The sequence below is a fragment of the Echinops telfairi genome, unplaced genomic scaffold (assembly GCF_000313985.2).
Source record: "Echinops telfairi isolate 266 unplaced genomic scaffold, ASM31398v2 ScPeMD7_8;HRSCAF=38, whole genome shotgun sequence".
Taxonomy (NCBI): domain Eukaryota; kingdom Metazoa; phylum Chordata; class Mammalia; order Afrosoricida; family Tenrecidae; genus Echinops; species Echinops telfairi.
Window position 1 is genome coordinate 8,302,720 of NW_022103905.1, and position 20,309 is coordinate 8,323,028.

The 20,309-nt window shown below is 41.9% G+C and overlaps 1 protein-coding gene across 1 annotated transcript in view; it reads right to left on the minus strand.

The window, feature by feature from the left end:
• ATP8B4 (ATPase phospholipid transporting 8B4 (putative)) overlaps positions 1 to 20,309 on the minus strand; it is a 254,036-nt gene that overhangs the window by 80,078 nt on the left and 153,649 nt on the right. Inside the window, exons 10-12 of the mRNA XM_045286465.1 lie at positions 18,652 to 18,810; positions 10,642 to 10,730; positions 9,038 to 9,229 (exon numbers count right to left, since the gene is read on the minus strand). Coding sequence (XP_045142400.1) covers positions 9,038 to 9,229; positions 10,642 to 10,730; positions 18,652 to 18,810 — 440 coding nt within the window. The remainder of the gene's footprint in view (positions 1 to 9,037; positions 9,230 to 10,641; positions 10,731 to 18,651; positions 18,811 to 20,309) is intronic.

Consider the following 20,309-nt stretch of genomic DNA (forward strand, 5'->3'; position numbering starts at 1 on the left):
GGAAGAAATGCTCCATCACTTTCAGAACACATGAAGCTTTGCCAAAGTAAGGAGTCTGTCAAAGTCATCAGAGTTTAGAAAAGTGGATTCTCTGTCCCTAGGCTTTAATGCTCTTCAGAAGCATCTCAGCAGTTTGTTTTTTTCATAAACCTTTTTCCCAGCACCATAAAATAATAGTCAAGACCAACAGATATAGGGGGACACTCCCTAATGTAACTCAGTTTACATTAAACAGGCCCAGATTTCTTGTGTAGCCAATTCGTTTGCATCTCCTCTTGTAAGGATTGGTAAAGACGTTTGTCAGTGGGCTGGCTTAGACAAATGGGTTTTCCAGGACCGTCTGTCTAGTGTATTGTCCGGTGTAATGCCACTTTGCCAAGCGGGGTAGAAAATCCCTCCTTGAAGCTCTAATCAAACCCTCACAGAGGGAGTATAAGCCGGGGTAAGTCGTCATCTAACTCTGTTCATCTACCAGGAAATGAGCAACGTCCCCTGTCCTGGTGATGACCAACGACTTCCCGACTCTAGAAACGGAACCTCAGTGGTGAAAGATAGGAAATCTTTCAACGTTGGCCATGCCGAACACCAAACTGCCAGAAATGCGACAACAATTTCAGCTCCTACCATGAGAGTGCTGGCAGTCATCTTTCATACGACATGCGAGTTCAAATGGTACCTTGTTATTGTTTTGCATTTCTTTACTTACCAGTGAGCTGAACTTTTTTCCCCAAAATTTACTGTCCAACTGTATTTCTCCTCACAATTGTCTAAGTATGTTCTCTTTTTCTTTTCTTTTTTCCCCCTTCTCAGTGTATCAGGGTATTACTATATTTCCTACGGATTGTAAGATGTTTAAATCCACAAAGGTTGTTGGCTCTTCATTAAAAAACAATTATATATATATATATATATATTTTATAGGAGGGTGGGGAAATAGATCTACATGCATATATTTATATGTTTAGTATTAAGGCAGCAGATGGACATTGGGCCTCCACTCAAGTAATTACTCAATGCAAGAACACGTTGTTCTATTAAATTGGCATTCCGTGATGCACACCTTCCCGACATGATTGCTGAAGAAAAATGTGTGCAGAAGTAAATGTGTTGAAGAAAGCTGATGGTGCCCGGCTATCAAAAGATATAGCATCTAGGGTCTTAAAGGCTTGAAGATAAACAAGCGGCCATCTAGCTCAGAAGCAACAAAGCCCACATGGAAGAAGCACACCAGCCTGTCTGACCACGAGGTGCAGAAGGGACCAGTTATCAGACATCAAAGAACTAAAAATCATATCAGTGGGTGCCCACCTTCCCGATATGATCACTGAAGACAAACGTGTGCATAAGCAAATGTGGTGAAGAAAGCTGATGGTGCCAAGCTATCAAAAGATATAGTGCCTGGGGTCTTAAAGGCTTGAAGATAAACAAGCGGCCATCTAGCTCAGAAGCAACAAAGCCCACATGGAAGAAGCACACCAGCCTGTGTGACCACGAGCTGTCGAAGGGATCAGGTATTAAGCATCAAAGAACAAAAAATCATATCATTGTAAATGTGGGTGAGTGCTGAGTGGAGACTCAAAGCCCACTGGTAGGCAACTGGACACCCCCTTACTGAAGGGTTGTGGGGAGGAGATGAGCCAGTCAGGGTGCAGGGTAGCAACGATGAAACATATAACTTTCCTCTAGTTCTTAAATGCTTCCTCCCCCTGCCCCACTATCATTATCCCAATTCTACCTAACAAATCTGGCTAGACCAGAGGATGTACATTGGTACAGATAGCAACTGGAAACAGGGAATCTGGGACAAATGACCCTTTCAGGACCAGTGGTGAGAGTGGCGATGCCTGGAGGCTAGAGGGAATGTGGGGTGGAAAGGGAGAACCAATTACAAGAATCTACGTATAGCCTCCTCCCTGGGGGATGGGCAGCAGTGAAGAGGGTGGGGGAGATGTCAGACAGTATAACATATGACAAAATAATAATAATTTATGAATTATGAAGGGTTAATGAGGGAGGGGGGAAATGAGGAGCCGATATTAAGGACTCAAGTAGAAGGCAAACGTTTTGAGAATGATGATGGCAACAAATGTACATATGTGTTTGACACAATGGATGTATGTATGGATATTGATAAGAATTGTACAAGCCCCCAATAAAATAATTTTTTTTTAATGCGGATATTTCACTGAATGTATCATGTGCCCTATTTTTGTACTGTGTAAGTTTCCTCTTTCATATCAATCAAATCTATCTTTGTTCTTTCTTTCTTTAGAGTTTTACTTGGGAACTTTTGTTTTTATAGGAGGCCGTGGTGACACTGTAGCATCAGTGTCTGACTGCTAACGTCAAGGTCAGCAGTTCAAACACACCAGCTACTAGAAGGAGAAAGATGAAGCTATCTGCTCCTGTAAAGACTTAGAGCCTCAAAAAAAAAAACCTAGTAGTATTGTGGCTTAAGTGCTGGGCTGCTAACTGCAAGTTCAGTGGTTCAAACCCACCACTCTGCTAGAGAAAGATGAGGCTATTTGCTACTAAAATGTCCAGTCTTGGAAGAGTTAGAGCCTCAAAAACCCTATACGGGTCACTATGAGTCCGAATGGTCGCGATAGCAATGGGTTTGGGCTGATTCTGAAATTCAAGAACTCCAGTCATGCAATGAAGTACTCAGCTGCTGACGACAAGATTGGCAGTGCAAATCCGCCAGCCACATCCATCTAGACAGACGTTTAGGTTCTGACATGCACTTCCTTCCCTTCTCTTTCACTGCTGGATACCCAACATTTACCGTTTCTACATTTTTCACATGCACACCTCAATGACACCAATTACAATGAGAATGTTTGGGATATGGTGTCCATAAACACCATAACCAAAGAGTAAGGACTAATTTAACTTTTTCCAAACTGAACATGTACATCACCATTTGTTGGGCGTACACCCATTCCTCCACTAAGTTGGAGGCTTTGTGTGTCACCTGTAAGTTATTTTACTCACTAACCTCTGCAGGGCTCTCCATTTTATTCACTGATATGGCACTCCGTGCATATATTACTTTCATGATTGCGCTTTTATAGAGCTTTGCAGTGACAGGAAAAAGCCAAGAGCACCTTGACTTTTATTCTCTTTTCCAAAAATTCCTGACCTTTTGTCATGTGAGTATTTTTCCAGATAAACTTTAGAATCCATGTATCAGTTCCCTGATCAAATCTATTTGGGATTTGGATTAGCCCTTTGTCAAACGCAAAGGTGCCCTGGTAGCACAGTAGTTAAAATGCTCACTCAACGACTGAACTGGCAGCAGTGTGGACCCACCACCACACTGGGGTGGGGAAGGGGGAGATACGGCAGTCTACCTTTTTTTTTTAATTGAGGGTTCGTACAATTCTGATCACAGTCCATACATACATACTTCTACAAAGATTTTTAGCTTTTAAATCCACATGGGACAATTCTATTCTGCCCGATAGGATTGCTGTGAGTTTGAATCAACTTGATGGCAATTGATAGTTCTAGAAGTACATAACATACTTATATTTTTTCCCCCAGAGTGGTAAGGTGCCTATTTATTTTCTAACTCTTCAAACGGCAATTCTTTTTACTTCCCAAGTGAAAAAAAAAAAACAAAACCCTCTGGCCAGGTAAAATCAAGTGATACAAAGATAAACATCTAAGTCACACTCTGTATGTATTTATTTATATATTTTCATGTGATTTTTTTTTCTGTAGCCCACCCTCAACTTCTTTGTCAGTTCCATCCTTTAAGAAAAAATTAAAACAAGAAAGAAGAAACAAACAAACAAAAAACAGTAACAGAGCTTAAATTCTGAACACCCAGTTTACAGAGGGCTGTGGATGGCAGTGGATAGCTCAAAGCCATTTGCAGGGTACCCTCAAGAATGAACTCTCGGACCATAGTGGAGGGATGTGAGTCACCTTGCTATCACTCAGAGTGCTTTATAAAGTCAATTATGGCAGCTGCAGTTTGGTTGAAATGTAACATCTTATCCCTTTTGACCTCTTTATAGTTTGTTCCAGTTTTTAATCTTAAATGGTTTCCTTTCCATTGAGGTTTTTCTCTGTCTTATTTTGTCCTTGTTAAATTTTTGGCTTTATTTTGTGTCTTGATTTTCAACTGTATGTCTCTTCAGTGTATGAAATCCAGAAGAGGTAAATCTATAGAGTCAGTAATTGGATCAGTAATTACCTATGGGCACAGCCCAGGAGGTTGGAGGTAAAGGAGGGGCCAATGATAATGAACATAAGAAAAAAGAAAATGCTCTACAATTGATTGTGGTGATGATTGCTCAACTCTTCTTAATATGATTGAACTATTGAATTCTATGGTATGTCCATTATATGCCAATAAAAATAATGAATAATATATATTTTTAACATTAACACTCATAATGGGCCACACTCCCCTGATTGTCATAGAAAGTCAGTGTTGAGTGAATTCATTTATTAAGCCTTCTAGTAATAAAGCAATAAGGACATTTAGGCCTGGAGAGTTAGTTAAATGACCAATCCAAGGTCACACAATTAACTAGTCACAAAGATAAAACTAGAATTGAGGCATGTGGTAAACCTGGCCTTAGGCTGACAGGATACAGGTAACTGAGCAAATCCCCTAAAGTGTTCCTTCAGCTGAATGTCTGGCATCATCCTGAAGCCTCAAAGTCAAATGAACAAAACAGAATTTGATTCTTCCATGATGCAGCAAGAGCCGATAGATGCGTTCTAAATGTACTCAGACTCGCAGAGGTAGAGTGCCCTTTTGTTTGGGAAAGGAGGATTTAGGAGAGCTGCAAGGGAACAGGTACCCCTTGGACTGAAGAGAGACAAATATTCAGAATTAGCAATCAGGACACTTCATGTTCTCTGCCTGAACATTCTAGGAGTATGACTTTGACCCATTTTGTAGCAATTTGGAAATGAGATTCTATTGCTTTAGGAAAAGAGAAAGAAGGGGGAAACAAACTTGAAAGTAAATTCTCTGGAAGTGCCACAGCTCCATTTCTTAAGATAATGTGTTAGAAAAACAACAATAACAACAGTAGTGGGTGTGCTTTCAGAAGCCCTGGTGCCCTGCGGGTTAGACTCTGGGTGCTAACCACAAGGTCAGTGATTCAAACCCACCAGATGAGGTGGGCGGCTCCCCTCCAGAGGCCTAGTCTTGGGCACCCTGACAAGGTCATCACGAGTGTGAATGGCCTCAATGGCAGTGGGTTGGCTTTGACTTTGGTGAATACGTCTCAACACTGCAGATGAGCAAATCAACAGCAGGGAAATACTTTCCCACAGTCAACATTTTTGGCTCACGTGCAATTAGTAAACAGTCCGAGGAACTTGGGGGCATGCTGGCTTCGGCAGCACATATACTAGAATTACTTGGGGGCACTTATCCTCAAATAAATTAGATTGCACTAATTTATTCTTCATATTTGTTCAACAGCCCACTAAGAGCTTTTGTGGAATGTCTTCATGCATCGGAGCAGAAATACCTGGGAATGTTTTATTCCCTCTGTCTCAGCCTTAAAGCCTGAGCAACTGGTACTCCCTGGAATGCTTTTTCCTTCAAATTAAGATTAGAATTATTACTCTTATTTGGTGAGAAGAAAGCACCCATGTGTCTTTACCAGAGGCATGTCTTGCTCCGGCCTCTTTTTCCCCCTGACATCTTGGCTGGGTCATAAATCACACAGGGGTACAGAAGTAAACCCCTGTGCCAAATGTCAGAAAGCCTGAGGTTCGCCATTGGTTCCGCACTGACTGGTGCCGTGATCTGGAGCAAATCGCCTCCTCAATCATTACCCAAACTGGGTAAGAGGTACCTCAAACGTTTTGGGGAGACAGGAATGAGGTAAGTTGTGTGAAAATCTTTTACAATCAAAAGGTAAACCCAAAACCAAACCCATGGCCATGGAGTTGACGCCAATTCACAGCAACCAAAGTGCGACAACAGTCAAGCTGTTCCACCTAAAGTCCTTGGCAAATCACCTACTCTCTGCTGCTAACCCCAGCGTGGACAGTTCAAGTCCACCCAGCAATTTCCCAGGAGAGCAGTCGGGCAATCTGCTTTAATTGGCATCACAGCCAAGAAATCCTCAGGGCGCCATTCTACTCTGTAAGTGTGAGATTGCCATCAGTCTGATAGGCTCGACAACCATCAGGTGTGTCGGTGGGTTTTCATCTTTAGACAGAAGCAGATCGACAAACCTTTCTCTTGTGGCACCGCTGGAGGAGCTAGAGAGGCCAGTCTTTATGTGTATAGCCAAACTCAAACCCCTTGGGCAAATTCTACTTAAAGATACAAAGCCAAACCCACAGGAGAAAGAAGCCAAGACTTCCTAATTCCCGTAAAGAGTTGCCGTTACAGCTACACTCACGGGGGCAGCTCTGTGCAGTCCCTGGGCCTTTTTTATTTTTATTTTTTGTTTATTTATTATCGTTTTATTAGGGGCTCATACAACTCTTATCACAATCCATACATACACCAGTTGTGGCAAGCACATTTGTACATTCATTGCCCTCATCATTCTCAAAACATTTGCTCTCCACCTAAGCCCCTGGCATCAGCTCCTCATTTTTTCCCCTCCCTCCCCGGTCCCCCCTGTCTCATGAACCCTTGATAATTTATAAATTATTATTTTGTCATATCTTGCCCTATCTGATGTCTCCCTTCACCCACCTTTCTGTTGTCCGTCCCCTGGGGAGGAGGTTATATGTAGATCCTTATCATCGATCCCCCCTTTCCAACCCACCCTCCCCACTGGGTCATTATGAGTCAGCATCAGCTCCATGGTAGTGAGTGTGGTCTTATCTTCAACCAAACCCACTGCCATAGAACCCATTCTAACTCACAACAATCCCATGGTGACAAGTAGGATGGGCTAGACAGTTCTGACCTCCACGGGATCTCCAGGGGTGTGAATCTTCAAGGAAGTTGACTGCCACAGCCTTCTCCCCCAGAACAGCCGGTGGGTTCACACCACTGACAATTCAGTTAGCCACGGTGCAATTAACTGCTGTGCTACCATTTACAGAGAAGGTGATACTCTTTTGGAGCAGAAAGAAATTCAGAAATCAATTCTATTAATCCCCTACTTTTCCATGCACATCATTTTACAGGCAAGCATATGGCACAGAGAAGCTAAGTGCTTTCTCTAAGGGCACACAGCTATTAGGGAGTGTCAAGACCAGAATCCGAATGTGTTCTTTTTAATTAACCTTTCGATCACTCCAGGAGACACATTACAGGGAGAAAAAAATGTTCATCTGGGGAACTAGCCTGTTTCTCAGAAAAAAGAAAAAAAACCATTTGTCAAATTATAATATGAAAACTACCAAGGCCGTTCAAAGAAAGAGCATATACAGAATGTACTCCTTCCATGAGCACATACTAAATTGCACATGTGCAGATGGTAAGCCAGTCTGCACACTTATTATTCATTTAAGACATAAAAGGAAAGCTTTAAAAGCTGACCGCTTTTCTGGCAAAGAGTAGGATTTACCACCAACTATATAATTGGATACAAGCATGAGAGGTCCTTGGAATCAAAGATGAGCCAGTAGGATCCAGTTTAACTAGAGCCCACTCTGACCACAGCTCCAGAAGGCCCAAAGCAATTTGTGGTGTTGTGGCCACATGCCACCACTTCAAGTCAATTTCCCACAAGTTGACATTTCAGTTTCCTGACCGCTCTCCAAAACAAGGTTAGATGGTATGCATTAAACTGCCCTTGCTTCATCCTAGCCAGGATTTTGGAAAGAGAGAAAAAGAAGCTCATAAAAATTAGTGAGGGTTTAGAGCTGGTAATTTTGTGCATTGTTAAAATCCTGGTGAAGAGGAGTGTCAAACAACCAAGTCCCATCTTGGCCCCAGTGTCTTTTGGACTGTCTGCCTCAGTGTTGGTGAGATGAGGCATCTGGCTAGCTTAAGAACAGATTCTAGGCTCAACTGATCAAACTTATAAAAGTTATCAAACGCACGTAAGCACGCATCCCAGAGAGAGAGAGAAGTTTAACTCTAGCTTGTTGAACTAAATGCAGATAAGACAGACCAACTTGCAGAGTAAGAGGGAAAAGCCAGGCTTCTACTTACTAAGCAATGGACAATATCACCCACTATATTTTCATTCCTCTGGGTACTCATTTGTAAGTAACCATAATAATAGGGGGAAATGTATATCCATTAAAGTATCACAGTGTGCCAGGCATGCTTCTAAGAGTTGTGCATATGTTCAATTATTTCATCTTCATACAATTCTTGAAAATGGAACTATTACTACCTCCCCATCAAAAAGCGAGAGGACAGAGGCGCTGGGAAGTGAGGTGATTTGCCCAAGGCGAGAGAGCTAAGAAGCGGTACACTGAGAACTTGGATCCAGGTATCTGGTGTGAGCCTAGTATCAGGGAGGCACGGTCTCAGTAGATCTCTCTAAATGTTTATTCCTTGTTTCTTTTTTTAAATCCAGCATCAACCCAATTCTAATTAACCAGGTTGCACGAGATTATGTTGGGAGTCCACAAAATTCAAAGAAAAACAACCTTAACAAACCCAATTGAATCAAGAACAAAATAAAATGTACGTATTGTCATTTGAAAAGATAAACGTTAACAGGAGCCCAGGTGGCACTGTGGTTCAAGCGCCCGACTGCTAACCAAATAAATTGAGGGTTCGAACCCACCAGTCCCTCTGCAGGAGAAAGATGTGGCAGTTGGCTTTATAAAACTCGCAGCCGCCTTTGAAACCTTCTGGGGCTGATCAACTCCATCGGAACAGGGTCACTATGAGCTGGAATCGATTGACAGCAGTAGAGCTTGTTTTGTGTTTTTAAAAGTTAAACAGATTAAACAGCTTAGTTGCCTCATTTGTAACAGATGTAGCAGATCACGAGGAGTCACAGCAAGACTTCTATCTCACTGCTGTAATTGTAAAAAAAAAAAAAAAAAAGGGAGGGTGGGGACAAGATTCTCTGAAACAAAGGCCTTTTGACACATCAGCCTCACTGCAGGATAAACTGTCATCTTACCTCACGTATAAAGAGATGGGTACGACTGTGTTGAGAATGATTATATAGGACCAGAATGTTAAGAATCCTGAGAACACAGCGTTGTTCTTTTGTTCATTCCGAAAGAGGAAAGTTCTGAACTGGTCCCCAACTTGGTGCTCCCAGATTGAATTTCCTATTGCAAGAATAATTCCCAAGCATACCAGAAACCCAAAAATCTGAAATGAGAAGAGAGATCTGGTTAAGGTTGACTTGACCCCCAAACTAGTCATATCCTCATGATCTGATGACACTCCGAGCTCTGAGAAATCATCCGATGAACAAGAAAGCCCAGGAAGAGCTCTTCCAACTTACCATGTGTCATATTAGTAAGACTGAACATTTTATGTCAGGGAAATGCTTCACATACATCCTGTACGTACATTGTTCTCATTTGATTCTCCCATCGAAAAAATTCGGAGCATCTACACTTCGCAGATGAAACAGGAAACAAATGAGATGGAAGCCCAGGAAAACGAAGGAGCCTTGATAATACAAGCAAGGAGTGCTGGTGCTGCTGCTAACCACAAGGTCATGGGTTCAAACTTCCCATCAAGAGAAGCAGGAGACTGGCTGCTCCCTTAAAGGGTCAGTCTCAGAACCCTCCACAAGAGTAGCTGTGAGGACCAAATGTCTTCATGGCAGTAGGTTCTCTGTTGTTGGTGGTTGGGGTTTACTTTGGTCTTGGTGGATGAGGAGATGCAAGCATTTTGTGATTGGCTGCTAACCTAAACCTACAGAGTATCTCTGCAAGAAGGAAGACCTGGCCAACTCCGGAGCACATGGGTCACCAGCATGGGCTGAGAGCCACCCCAACCGCAGCTGCCAACACAAGAACAAAACGACACAGCTTGCCGAGGGCCACAAACCAAAGCATCTCGCCTCTGTGATTGGTGATAAATGCATATATTTTAAACATTCTGCAAAATAAAAGAAAACGAGTTTCATTCCCACGTAGGCACTCAGGTTAAAAAAAAGAAAAGTAGCTGAAGTGCCTTCGAAAGTATGGGTGATGCATTATATAATCACTCGAGTCGTAAGTGCCAAAGGAAGAAAACGGAAATGACTCAAGAACTCAGACAGGCAAGTTCCAGCTCTCGAGCGGGAGGGACAAGCCTTGCTTGTGGGGAACAAGAGGGTTCATGAAAACACGCAGTGGTACGCACGGGACTTTTGAATTTTTTTTTTTCAAATACAGGAAAAAGTGGGAAGGGACCTGAAGCTTGTTAGTAAACTCTGACAGTTATTTCTAAGTTCAAGGTCTCAGATGAACATGGTAAGGCCTGAGTTGGAGAAGGTGTGATGGGAACTCGTGGTTCAAAGTCTAATTTTGGGAACATGGAGAATCTCCATAAGCATGAAAATGCCCATAAGCATCAATCTACTTCTAACAAGAAATGTTTCCAAGGTTGAGGAATCTTCCTAAGCCAACAAGTAAATGCATTATACCTGTCCCTTACGTGAAAAAAACCCCAAAATACAAACTTCTCATAGAGAATGGAATTTCTAAAATGACTCCTAGCAAAATATAAGAAATGCATTAGGATAAGAATGGGTAATGGAATTATTTATATGTGTCATGGTAACTTACCCACAGCACAAGAGTATTCATCAGTCTATCAATGCTTGTCCTTTTAAATTTAGTCTTCCCACTGTTCTGCATTAGTTTAGTGTCAGGACCTGCACACAAAAGGTAAATAACAAAGTTGAAACAACTAAAACATGTATCATTATTATATATCATATAATCTATTATGTTATGTATATTATATATTAGACTGGCTGTTCTATTCTATTGTATATTACGTTATGCAGAATATGTAATATATTATTCATAATACATCTCTATAATATATCCTATTCATAGTACATTAAATATTATATATAATATGCAAGTATCCTTGTATCTATAGCTTACATGGAAGGGGCCACTAACTTAAGCATTCGACTGCTAACTGAAAGGTTTGCAGTTTGAACACACATGGAAGCTCTGTGGGAAAAACACCGGCCCATCTGCTCCGTAAGATAACAGCCAAGAAAACCCAATGACCTTACTTCTAACCTCAATCCAAGAACAATTCGTTTTTATGACATGACCCTACTCGACGCTTGCCCTCATATAGAGATGCTCACTCTACTGAAGATGTAGGTACAATAGCAAAGTGGGGTGAAGAAAGCCGAAGGTGCCGGGCTATCAGAAAGAATAGTGTCTGGCATCTCAAAGGCTTGTCTTAAAACAAACACCCATCTGAGATGTCAACTTCAATTCAAGAAACACACCAGTCTATGTGATCCAAGGACTATAAATAATGAAATCTAAATCTGGAGGAGGGAATGGTATTAGAGCTGAAATTGCGAACACCCTGTTTGCAGAATCCATTTGTAGGGCCCCATATCCATTGCCAAGGTCTTCCATTGACTAAGCTCCAAATGAATTCCCTCAGACCACAGTTGAGGGATGTGAATAGCCTTGCTATCAGACAAAGAACATTGCAAAGTGGATTATGGAAGATATAGTTAAGTTAAAATGTAATGCTTTATCATTTGATCTCCCTTTTGACCCATTTTAAAGTCGTTTCAGATTTTAATATTTTCTGCTTGCTTTCTGATTAAGGTTTTTCTATGTTTTGTGCAGTGTTGCTGAGCTTTATTTTGTTTTGCTTGTCTGCTTCTTCTTTGCATTTTGCATAATTTTCTGTATATGGAATCCCGGATAGGTAAATCTACAGAGACAGTAACTGGGCTAATAATTAGCTAGGGGTATAACAGGAGAGGTTAGGGGGAATCGGGGAACCAACAACAATGGGTAAGAAAAGAATGTGTTCTGAAATTGATTGTGGTGATGACTGCACAACTCTTCTTACTATGATTGAACAATGAAATCATATAATATTTAAAGTGTATGCAAATAAAACTATTTTTAAAACAGAAATCGCTATAAGGCCATTCTAATCTGACACTATAAGCAGAATTGATTCAATGGCAATAAGAACATATAAAATAAATGTTATAAAGGCAATACTTGTCTTAAATCTTGTATTAGGTTATTTCAGTTACATATAATAGAGTAGTTCACGAAAGAGTTCATGATTACTTGTTTAAGGAACTTTAAAAACATTATTAACTGAGTTACAAGTACTTCACAGGGAGGAGAAGAGCCAAACAGGGTGCAATGTAGAAATGATGAAACATACAACTTTCCTCTAGTCTTTAATACTTCCTACCCCCACCCCCCCACTATCATGATCCCAATTCTACCTTACAATCCGGCTAGACCAGAGCATGTACACTGGTACAGATAGGAACCAGAAACACAGGGAATTCAGGATGGATGAACCTCTCAGGACCAGTGGTGAGAGTGGCAATACTGGAAGGGTGGAGGGAAGGTAGGGGTAGAAAGGGGAACCATCGGAAGGATCTACATATAAGACCCTCCCTGGGGGACAGACAACAGAAAAGTGGGTGAAGGGCGACATTGGACAGTGTAAGATATGACGAAATAATAATAATTTATAAATTATCAAGTGTTCATGGGGGAGCGAGGGGGGAAAATGAGGAGCTGATACCAAGGACTCAAGTAAAATGAAAATGTTTTGAGAATGATGATGGCAACAAATGTACAAACGTGCTTGACACAATGGATGGATGGATGCATTGTGATAAGAGTTGTTCAAGCCCCCAATAAAATGATTTTAAAAAAGTAATGAGAAGAAAAAGATGATGACAACATATGTTTAAAAAAAAGAATTATTTATTAATAAATGCTGACTAGCTAAAAAAAACAAAAATAAGTTAAGTATTAGGTAAATTTAATAAAGGAGAATATTAGACTGGATTGGAAAGGGCATTCCTGTGGACAGAGACAGTGTTTCATAGAAACAATTAAATTATAATTATAGCTGGCTTCCTAATATTCTCTCTCCACATTTCCTTCCCATGACTGTAAATCCAGATAGCCATTTAAAATAGAAGGAATAGGGAAATTAGAGAAAGAAAGAAAAAGAAAAGAGAGAAAGAAGCAAGGCACACATGAAATTAAATGCCATTCGGGAAGTTGGGGCAGAGCAGGCACATTCTTCAAAGAGCTTTCTTGAAAGAAAAATTGAAATAAAGTCTGGGGTCTCAAACAATTCACTGGTATTGGAAATTGTACCTCAGTGTCCTATACCCAGCCGCTTGCTCTGCAAAGGCGACCACGTACACATTCCCAGAATTATTTATTAATACCATATAAACATTGAGAGTTGGAAATATTTCTTTTATGGTAAAGATCACAAAGTGCAAATAAAATGTCTGATTGCTAAAACGTGAAATATTGACAGGCCAATTTTGTGGTAGAATTTAATATTTTTTATATTTTTAGAATTTAATATTTCTGAGGCACAGAAACACACAAAGACTACGAAACAATATGCTCCATAAGTTTGTAAGGATTCATTTTAACATATCCACAGAAAAGGAGTCCTGGTAGTGTAGTGGGTTAAGCACTGAGCTAGATCAGCAGATTAAAACCACGAGTCATGAATGTGGGAGGGGGGAGGGAGCACTAGAACTGATTGTGATGATGTATATGCAACTCATTTTAAAAGTGATTTAATCATGGAAGTAGATGATATGTGAATGCTATATCAAGAAAACTCCTTTTAAAAAAAGAATGAAGGAAATCAAACTTGACCAACGGTTACCATGGGTGGAGAAAGAGGTGTTGCTTCAGGGACGTTGAGTTTATATTAACGGTGGAGGAATAATTTAGAAAAAGATCTCAATGATGGTTTGACAACAGAAAGAAGGTGAACGACAGCACTGAGTTGTATCTGCAGAAGTTGTGGAACTGAAGAAAGGTTTGCTGGGTACATTTTTGCCACAATTAGAAAAACAATAATTACATGAATAACAATGAGGGCAAGGAAGAAGAAAATATTCTAGCATTGAATGTAGTGATGATTGTACAACTCTTCCTGATCTGACTGAATTCTTGAATTGTATGACATGGAAGAAGGGCTAATAAAACTGTTAAAAACATTCAAAAACAAAAACACCACCAGGGGACCCACAGGAGAGAGGAGGCTTTCTACTCCTATCAAGAGTTATCCTCTCGGAAACCCACAGGGGACTCATATCGTGACCTACAGGGTTGCTATGAATAGGAATTGGCATGATGGCCGTGAGGTTTTTGTTCTTGTTGTTGTTTTTTAATCCACAGATATTGATATATCCTTTTTCCCCTCACCGTCAAGGTTTGTGAAGGCATTTTCTTTACCCATCTCCCAGCAATACCCAAACCTAGTTTCTGGGCCAACAGAAATATATCTAGAATTATCACCAATATCCTACCTGCCTTCCTGACCAGCTTTTGACACTGCTAACTAGTCCATCCTATTTAAACACACGCTTCCCTTAGTTCCATGGTTGCCTCCTACTGTCTGATAGATTTTTCTCTACCGTCCGTGATGCTCACCATCGCTACATGGTCCGTAAATACTCGAATTCCTTACGCCTTAGACATGCTGTTTTTAGGTGACATTGAGTCTGTCTCAGCTCCTAATGACCCTGTGTACAACAGAAGGATGCACTACCAGGTACTGCATCATGTTCACAATTATTCTTATTTTTGACCCATAGTTTCAGCCACTGTGTCAATCCGTCTTGTCCAGGGACTTCCTCTTTTCCACTGCCCCTCCACTTCACCAAGCATGATGTTCCTTTTCCAGGGATGGATCTCTCCTGACTACGTGGCCAATGTTCATGATGTGAAGTCTTGCCATCCTTGCCTCTAGGAAGCATTCTGACCGCACTTCTTCTGAAACAGTTTTGTTCGTTCTGTTGGTAATGTGGGGTGCTTTCAGTACTCTTGAGCGCCATAATTCAAATGCATCGATTCTTCTTCAGTCTTCTTTACTCAATGTCCGACTTTCACATGCCGATGAGACCACTGAAAATACCACGGCCTGCGCCAGGCGCATCTTAGTCCTCAAAGTTACAGCCTTGCTCTTGAGCACTTTAAAGAGATCTTCTGCAGCAAATTTACCCAATGCAATGCATCATTTGATTGCGTGACTGACACTTCCATGAGCGTTGATTGTGAATCCTAGCAAGACAAACGTCTTGACAACTTCAATCTTTTCTCTATTCATTATGATTTTACCTCTTGGTTCAGTTGTGAGGGTTTTGGTTTTCTTTGCGTTGAGCCATAATCCACACTGAAGGCTGTAATCCTTGACCTTCATCAAGTCTCGGGCTTCTGTCATCTCCTCTTCTACTCAATCTACCTTCCCCAGGCAAGCTCATCTAGGACTAGAGCTTCAATGATTTTTGCAGGCCAAATATGTATATCTAATTCAGACTGCACGCCTCAACTCAAAACCAGTATATTTAAAGTCATATGTTTAATTGCATGGATGATATCTTCACCTGGATCTGTCTAAGGGCCCTCAAGTGGCCCTTGTCCATGTCCAGCTCATGATAATCCTCTAGGGTTCATTATCCCCCAAAATGACACCACTATCTATACAACTATAAAGATTCTGAAAAATCTGACAGCACTCATAATCACTTTCAAATCCTGTCAGTTCAACTTTCTAAATAGCTTCTGAATTTCCTCTCTCCATCTCCATGACTCCCCCAATCCCAATCCAAAGTCCCATCATCTATGAAGTGCAGTAAAGGTCTAATCACCTGGCCTTCCTGAATCCACTCCAAACCCCACCGTAAGCAATATGTGTCCTCCTCTACCACCACCGTCATGAGGATCTGCTGTCCATTTATAAATATGATCAACATTCTAGGCAAAACCAACCCTTTTGATTTAGCATATACACGTGTCCCTGTTTATAAACTTGCGATGGCTTCCGGGCAACAATGTAGATCTTGCCTGGTCCAGTCTCTGCCCATCTCTTCGGTCATGTGACCATGTCTAGCCCCCATGCTTTCCATGCCCCATACTAGCCTTCTGAAGTTTTTGCTTGTTTGGGTTGGTTTTTCAGCCTCACCTTCTTCATTCCTTCCACAGGGCCTTTGCCCATGATATGCCCGATGGCTGACTTCCCTACACTCTTCACTTGGCTGACGCTTGCTGATCCTGCCATTCTTGACTCAGGTTTCATCAGGAAATTATCCTTTAAATTCTAAGTCTAAATCTGCCTCTTTCTTCTAGACTCTGGTGAGTCCACGTTCTTCTTCTTCAGTGAATTCTTCACTACCTCAGCTTGTGATTATACATCCATGGCTACAGTTATCTAAGTGTAATGTCTCTCTTCCCCACCGGATTGAAATCGATATGATTAAAAGGAGTACATTTTGCTTATATTCTTAATCACCAATAAGTAACGAACATAAATGTTTTACATAGTAACACCGAACTCACTGCCCTCGAGTCACGTTGACATTCAGCAACCCTATAGGACAAGGTATAACTGCTCCTTTCCAAGACTGTAAGTCTTTGCAGGAGTAGAAAGGCTCTTCTTTCTCCTGGTTTCAAACTGTTGACCTTGTGGTTAACAGTCCCACGTGTAAGCCACAACGCCACTAGGTCTGTAGGCACTCAGTTACTACTTTTTTAGCCAAGTCATTAATTTCTTGAGCACTTATTATATTTTAGGGCCTAACAGTTAGGCAATATGTGTGTGTGTTTTATATTATAATCACAATAGCTGACCTAGCCTGGCATGGTACTGATTAAGTTACCGTAAACCAGATCCTACAAATACAAACAAAATGTTGGGTTACAGCCCACTCGTCATCGGGTGAGGGGCCTCCATGGCTGTGACAGGGAGCAGGTCAGAAGACCACTTCCCAGGAGGTACCTTCAGGAAGTCTCGCTGGCGGAAGTGGGAAAGTAAAGAGAGGTTTGTGTATAAGTCTATCTCCTTTGTTCTTTTTGCAGGAAACGTACAGAGAAGGAAACAAACAGTCACAGGTATATCTCTCTGACTAAAAAATAAAAGTATCTGATGAGAGACTCGTGAATTTAGATCTACCCGCCACCCCTCTACCCTCACTCCTGGAGAAAAACTCATACTCCACCTCATTTCTAGGGATTTCCAAAGTCCTCACAATGGCAAAGTCCCAAGCAGCAAGAGCCTTGCAAACACCCACAGCTGAGAGCATTTAGGAGGGATTGGGAGGCCTTCCCTAGGTTTGGAACACTTCTGGGTCTTTAATGAACATTTTGTTGTTGTTAGGGAAAGTCAGTTAAGAAAAACATTCCAATTTTGATTGCACATAGAGTCAGCCGGCCCCAAACACATCTTAATTTGGTGTCACAATAAACAGGATTTTTAAAATCAAGGACTGGCAATTGAAGCCATGGGGACAATTTAAGCCGCTTTAGGAAATGGTGCTACTGTACGCTTCCTCAGCCGGAGAGTGCCACCTGGGGCTCACAGAGATAAGTTAGAGATAAGAAAGGAGGCAGGCATCAAGGCTAACAAATGCCTCTCTTCCCTTCTCCCCACCCAGCCAGGCACACTTTTTCCAGGATGCCCGGTCCTGCGGACAGCAGTAGAAGAAGCTGCGGGGGCTCCCCGAAGACGTTCCTGAAAGAGCGGCTTGTCATTTTGCAGACTCCAAAATCAAGAGCAGAGAGTTGGGGGGGTCGGGGGTCTCCTTTTATATTCTTTTTCCATTTTTCTTCATGGTGGTTTAATTTTTTTTAAATTATTTTATTGGGGGCTCTTACAATTCTTATCACAGTCCATACATCCATCCATTGTGTCAAGCATATATGTACATTTGTTGCCCTCATCGTTCTCAAAACATTTGCCTTCTACTTTAGCCCTTAGTATCAGTTGCTTATTTTCCCCTCCCTCCCCCCCACCCCGCCCCATGAACCCTTCATAATTCATAAATTATTATAGTTTTGTCATAAGAAACACTGTCCAACGTCTCCCTCCGCCCTCTTCTCTGCTGTCCATCCCCCAGGGAGGAGGCTATACTTAGATTCTTGTAATTGGTTCCCCCCTTCTACCCCACATTCCCTTCACCCTCCAGGCCTCGCCCCTCTCACCACTGGTCCTGAAGGAGTCATCTATCCTGGATTCCCTGTGTTTCCAGTTGCTGTCTGTACAATGTACATCCTTCAGTCCAGCCAGATTTGTAAGGTAGAATTGGGATCATGATAGGGGGGTGGGGGGAGGGAGCATTAAAGAACTAGAGGAAAGTTATATGTTTCATCGTTGCTACCCTGCACCCTGATTGGCTCGTCTCCTCCCCACAACCCCTCAGTAAGGGGGTGTCCAGTTGCCTAGAAGGAGCCTCCAAAAAGTTCCTGGGAAAGAATGGAATGAAAAGATCTTGGGATTTTTTTTGCCAATAAACCTTTTGAAGCACACTCAGGGATCATTAGGATGGAGCTAGCAGAAGAGAAATTAAGCTGTAGGTATCTACTGCCCACTGCTTCGTGAAGGAGTGATCATGCATAGCCATAAACTGCTCGTGGTGTCAGTGTTTCACGATGTCTTCCCCTGGTCGCCACCCTCGGAAGTCAAGTGCCTCTGGAATCAATGCAGTGTGTTCATCCCAGTGCAGAAAGGTGGAGGCTGTGTTGATGGGTACCTTGGGAAGAGTCCACATACAACCCACCCCCGGGCAGTTATAGTCATACCTGCAAAAATAACCATTCCAAAACACCAACTGGTGTTTCTCAGGACACAGCCTCTTAGGATTATCTTCTCGTTGTTGAGGGAATACTTGCTGTCTTTCCAAGAGAGGGTGCCTGTGAATTTATCTAATTTGTTGTTCGGTGCCTCACAAACAACAGTCCCTGTAAAGCAAGAAACACATCGTTTTAAAACTCAACCGAAACTCTCTTCAGAGCTCTGCAGCACTGGACTACCACGCAGTGACGAGTAGCGAGCATACGCTTGTCTCTCCTTGGCCCAGACGGCCCAGTGCTAACATAGACATAATAGTGCCAGGAAGAGAAAATACCGGGAGGGTCGTGGGACCAGACATGGATGGAAATCTATCAGTCGTGGGACAGCACGGCTTTCTTCGCCATTCAAATAAGAATGAAGACCTCACAAAGAATAAAGGCATTTTGGTTTTTTGTTGTTGTTGTTGTTTTCCTTTTTGAAAAAGTCACTTGTCTCGACTTCTAGTATAACAAATGATTTTTGAAAAGATAAAGCAGAGACCATCCTAAAAGTTTCATCTTATCTCCTGTCTTCTAACTGGATGTGGACTGACAAAGGGCATACTTTCAATTTCACAACAGAGATGGATCTGGACTTTCTAGGTACATACTCCTAATATGGGGGTGAGGAGGGGTCCCTCCTAGAGTTCACCCGGGACTAGAGAAACGTAGGCCCTGCTTGCCACATGTGCCTGAAAATGCGTGTGATTCCTTTCAGCTGTTCCATGCTTCTTATCTTGATTCGATTCAGCGTTCTGGGGACTCTCAAAGGCACCATGTAACTTGCCCCAAACTAGACAGAAGATGTTTCTAGTTCTTTTTTAAATTCCAAGCCCATACCAAACCAAGGGCATGCCCATTCCAAATCAATGAATCGATTCGTTCCATGAGTTCAATGAGAAAATACACATTCAGGGTGGAGGTTGTCTAGATAGAAAGGGAAACCAGAAATAATCATTTACGGACCCAGCCACAAAAGAGAACGATTAGATTAAAATGTATTTGGGTTGTAAACGTTTGGGGTCAGATTTTTAAAGGAAAAGAGAAGTATTGAGCACCAAGGCAAGAAGGACGGGAGAGAAAGAAAGGAAGAGCAAAGCTGGAGAGGGAGGGAATGAGGGGGAATGGGTTTAAACAGTAGGCTGTGCACAGATCTGGTCAAGACTCAAGCCAGAGGTGAGATGTGTGTCTATAACTTTCTCTCTCAAATGCAAGGACAATCCGGTTCATTTATCAGAAGCCAAAGGAACAGGTAGGTACATGAAACATGGCATTTGGAAAATAAAAAAGGGATGGATGTCTTCAACAGTGATGGAAAGGAAATGGTGACCAGAGAATGAACCTCTTACTACTCTGATTTCGTCTACTCACCAAGCTGAGCTCTCGATTTAAAGTGATACCTTACACTGGTTTCTAGGGAGGGAAGGGACCAATTTAGGTTCCCTTTAAATCTCTTCCACATCAGTTGCCATTGAGGATTTTCACAAGGCCTGATGGTGCCTGACAAAGAAGCTACAGTACAGCCTCAGGTGAGAAGCATCCAAGTTACGAACAATTGGTGCTGGCCTTTCGTGGGATGTAAAGATGCTCTCTCTTTGAAACTATGGAAACAGCCCCAACTTGCAATA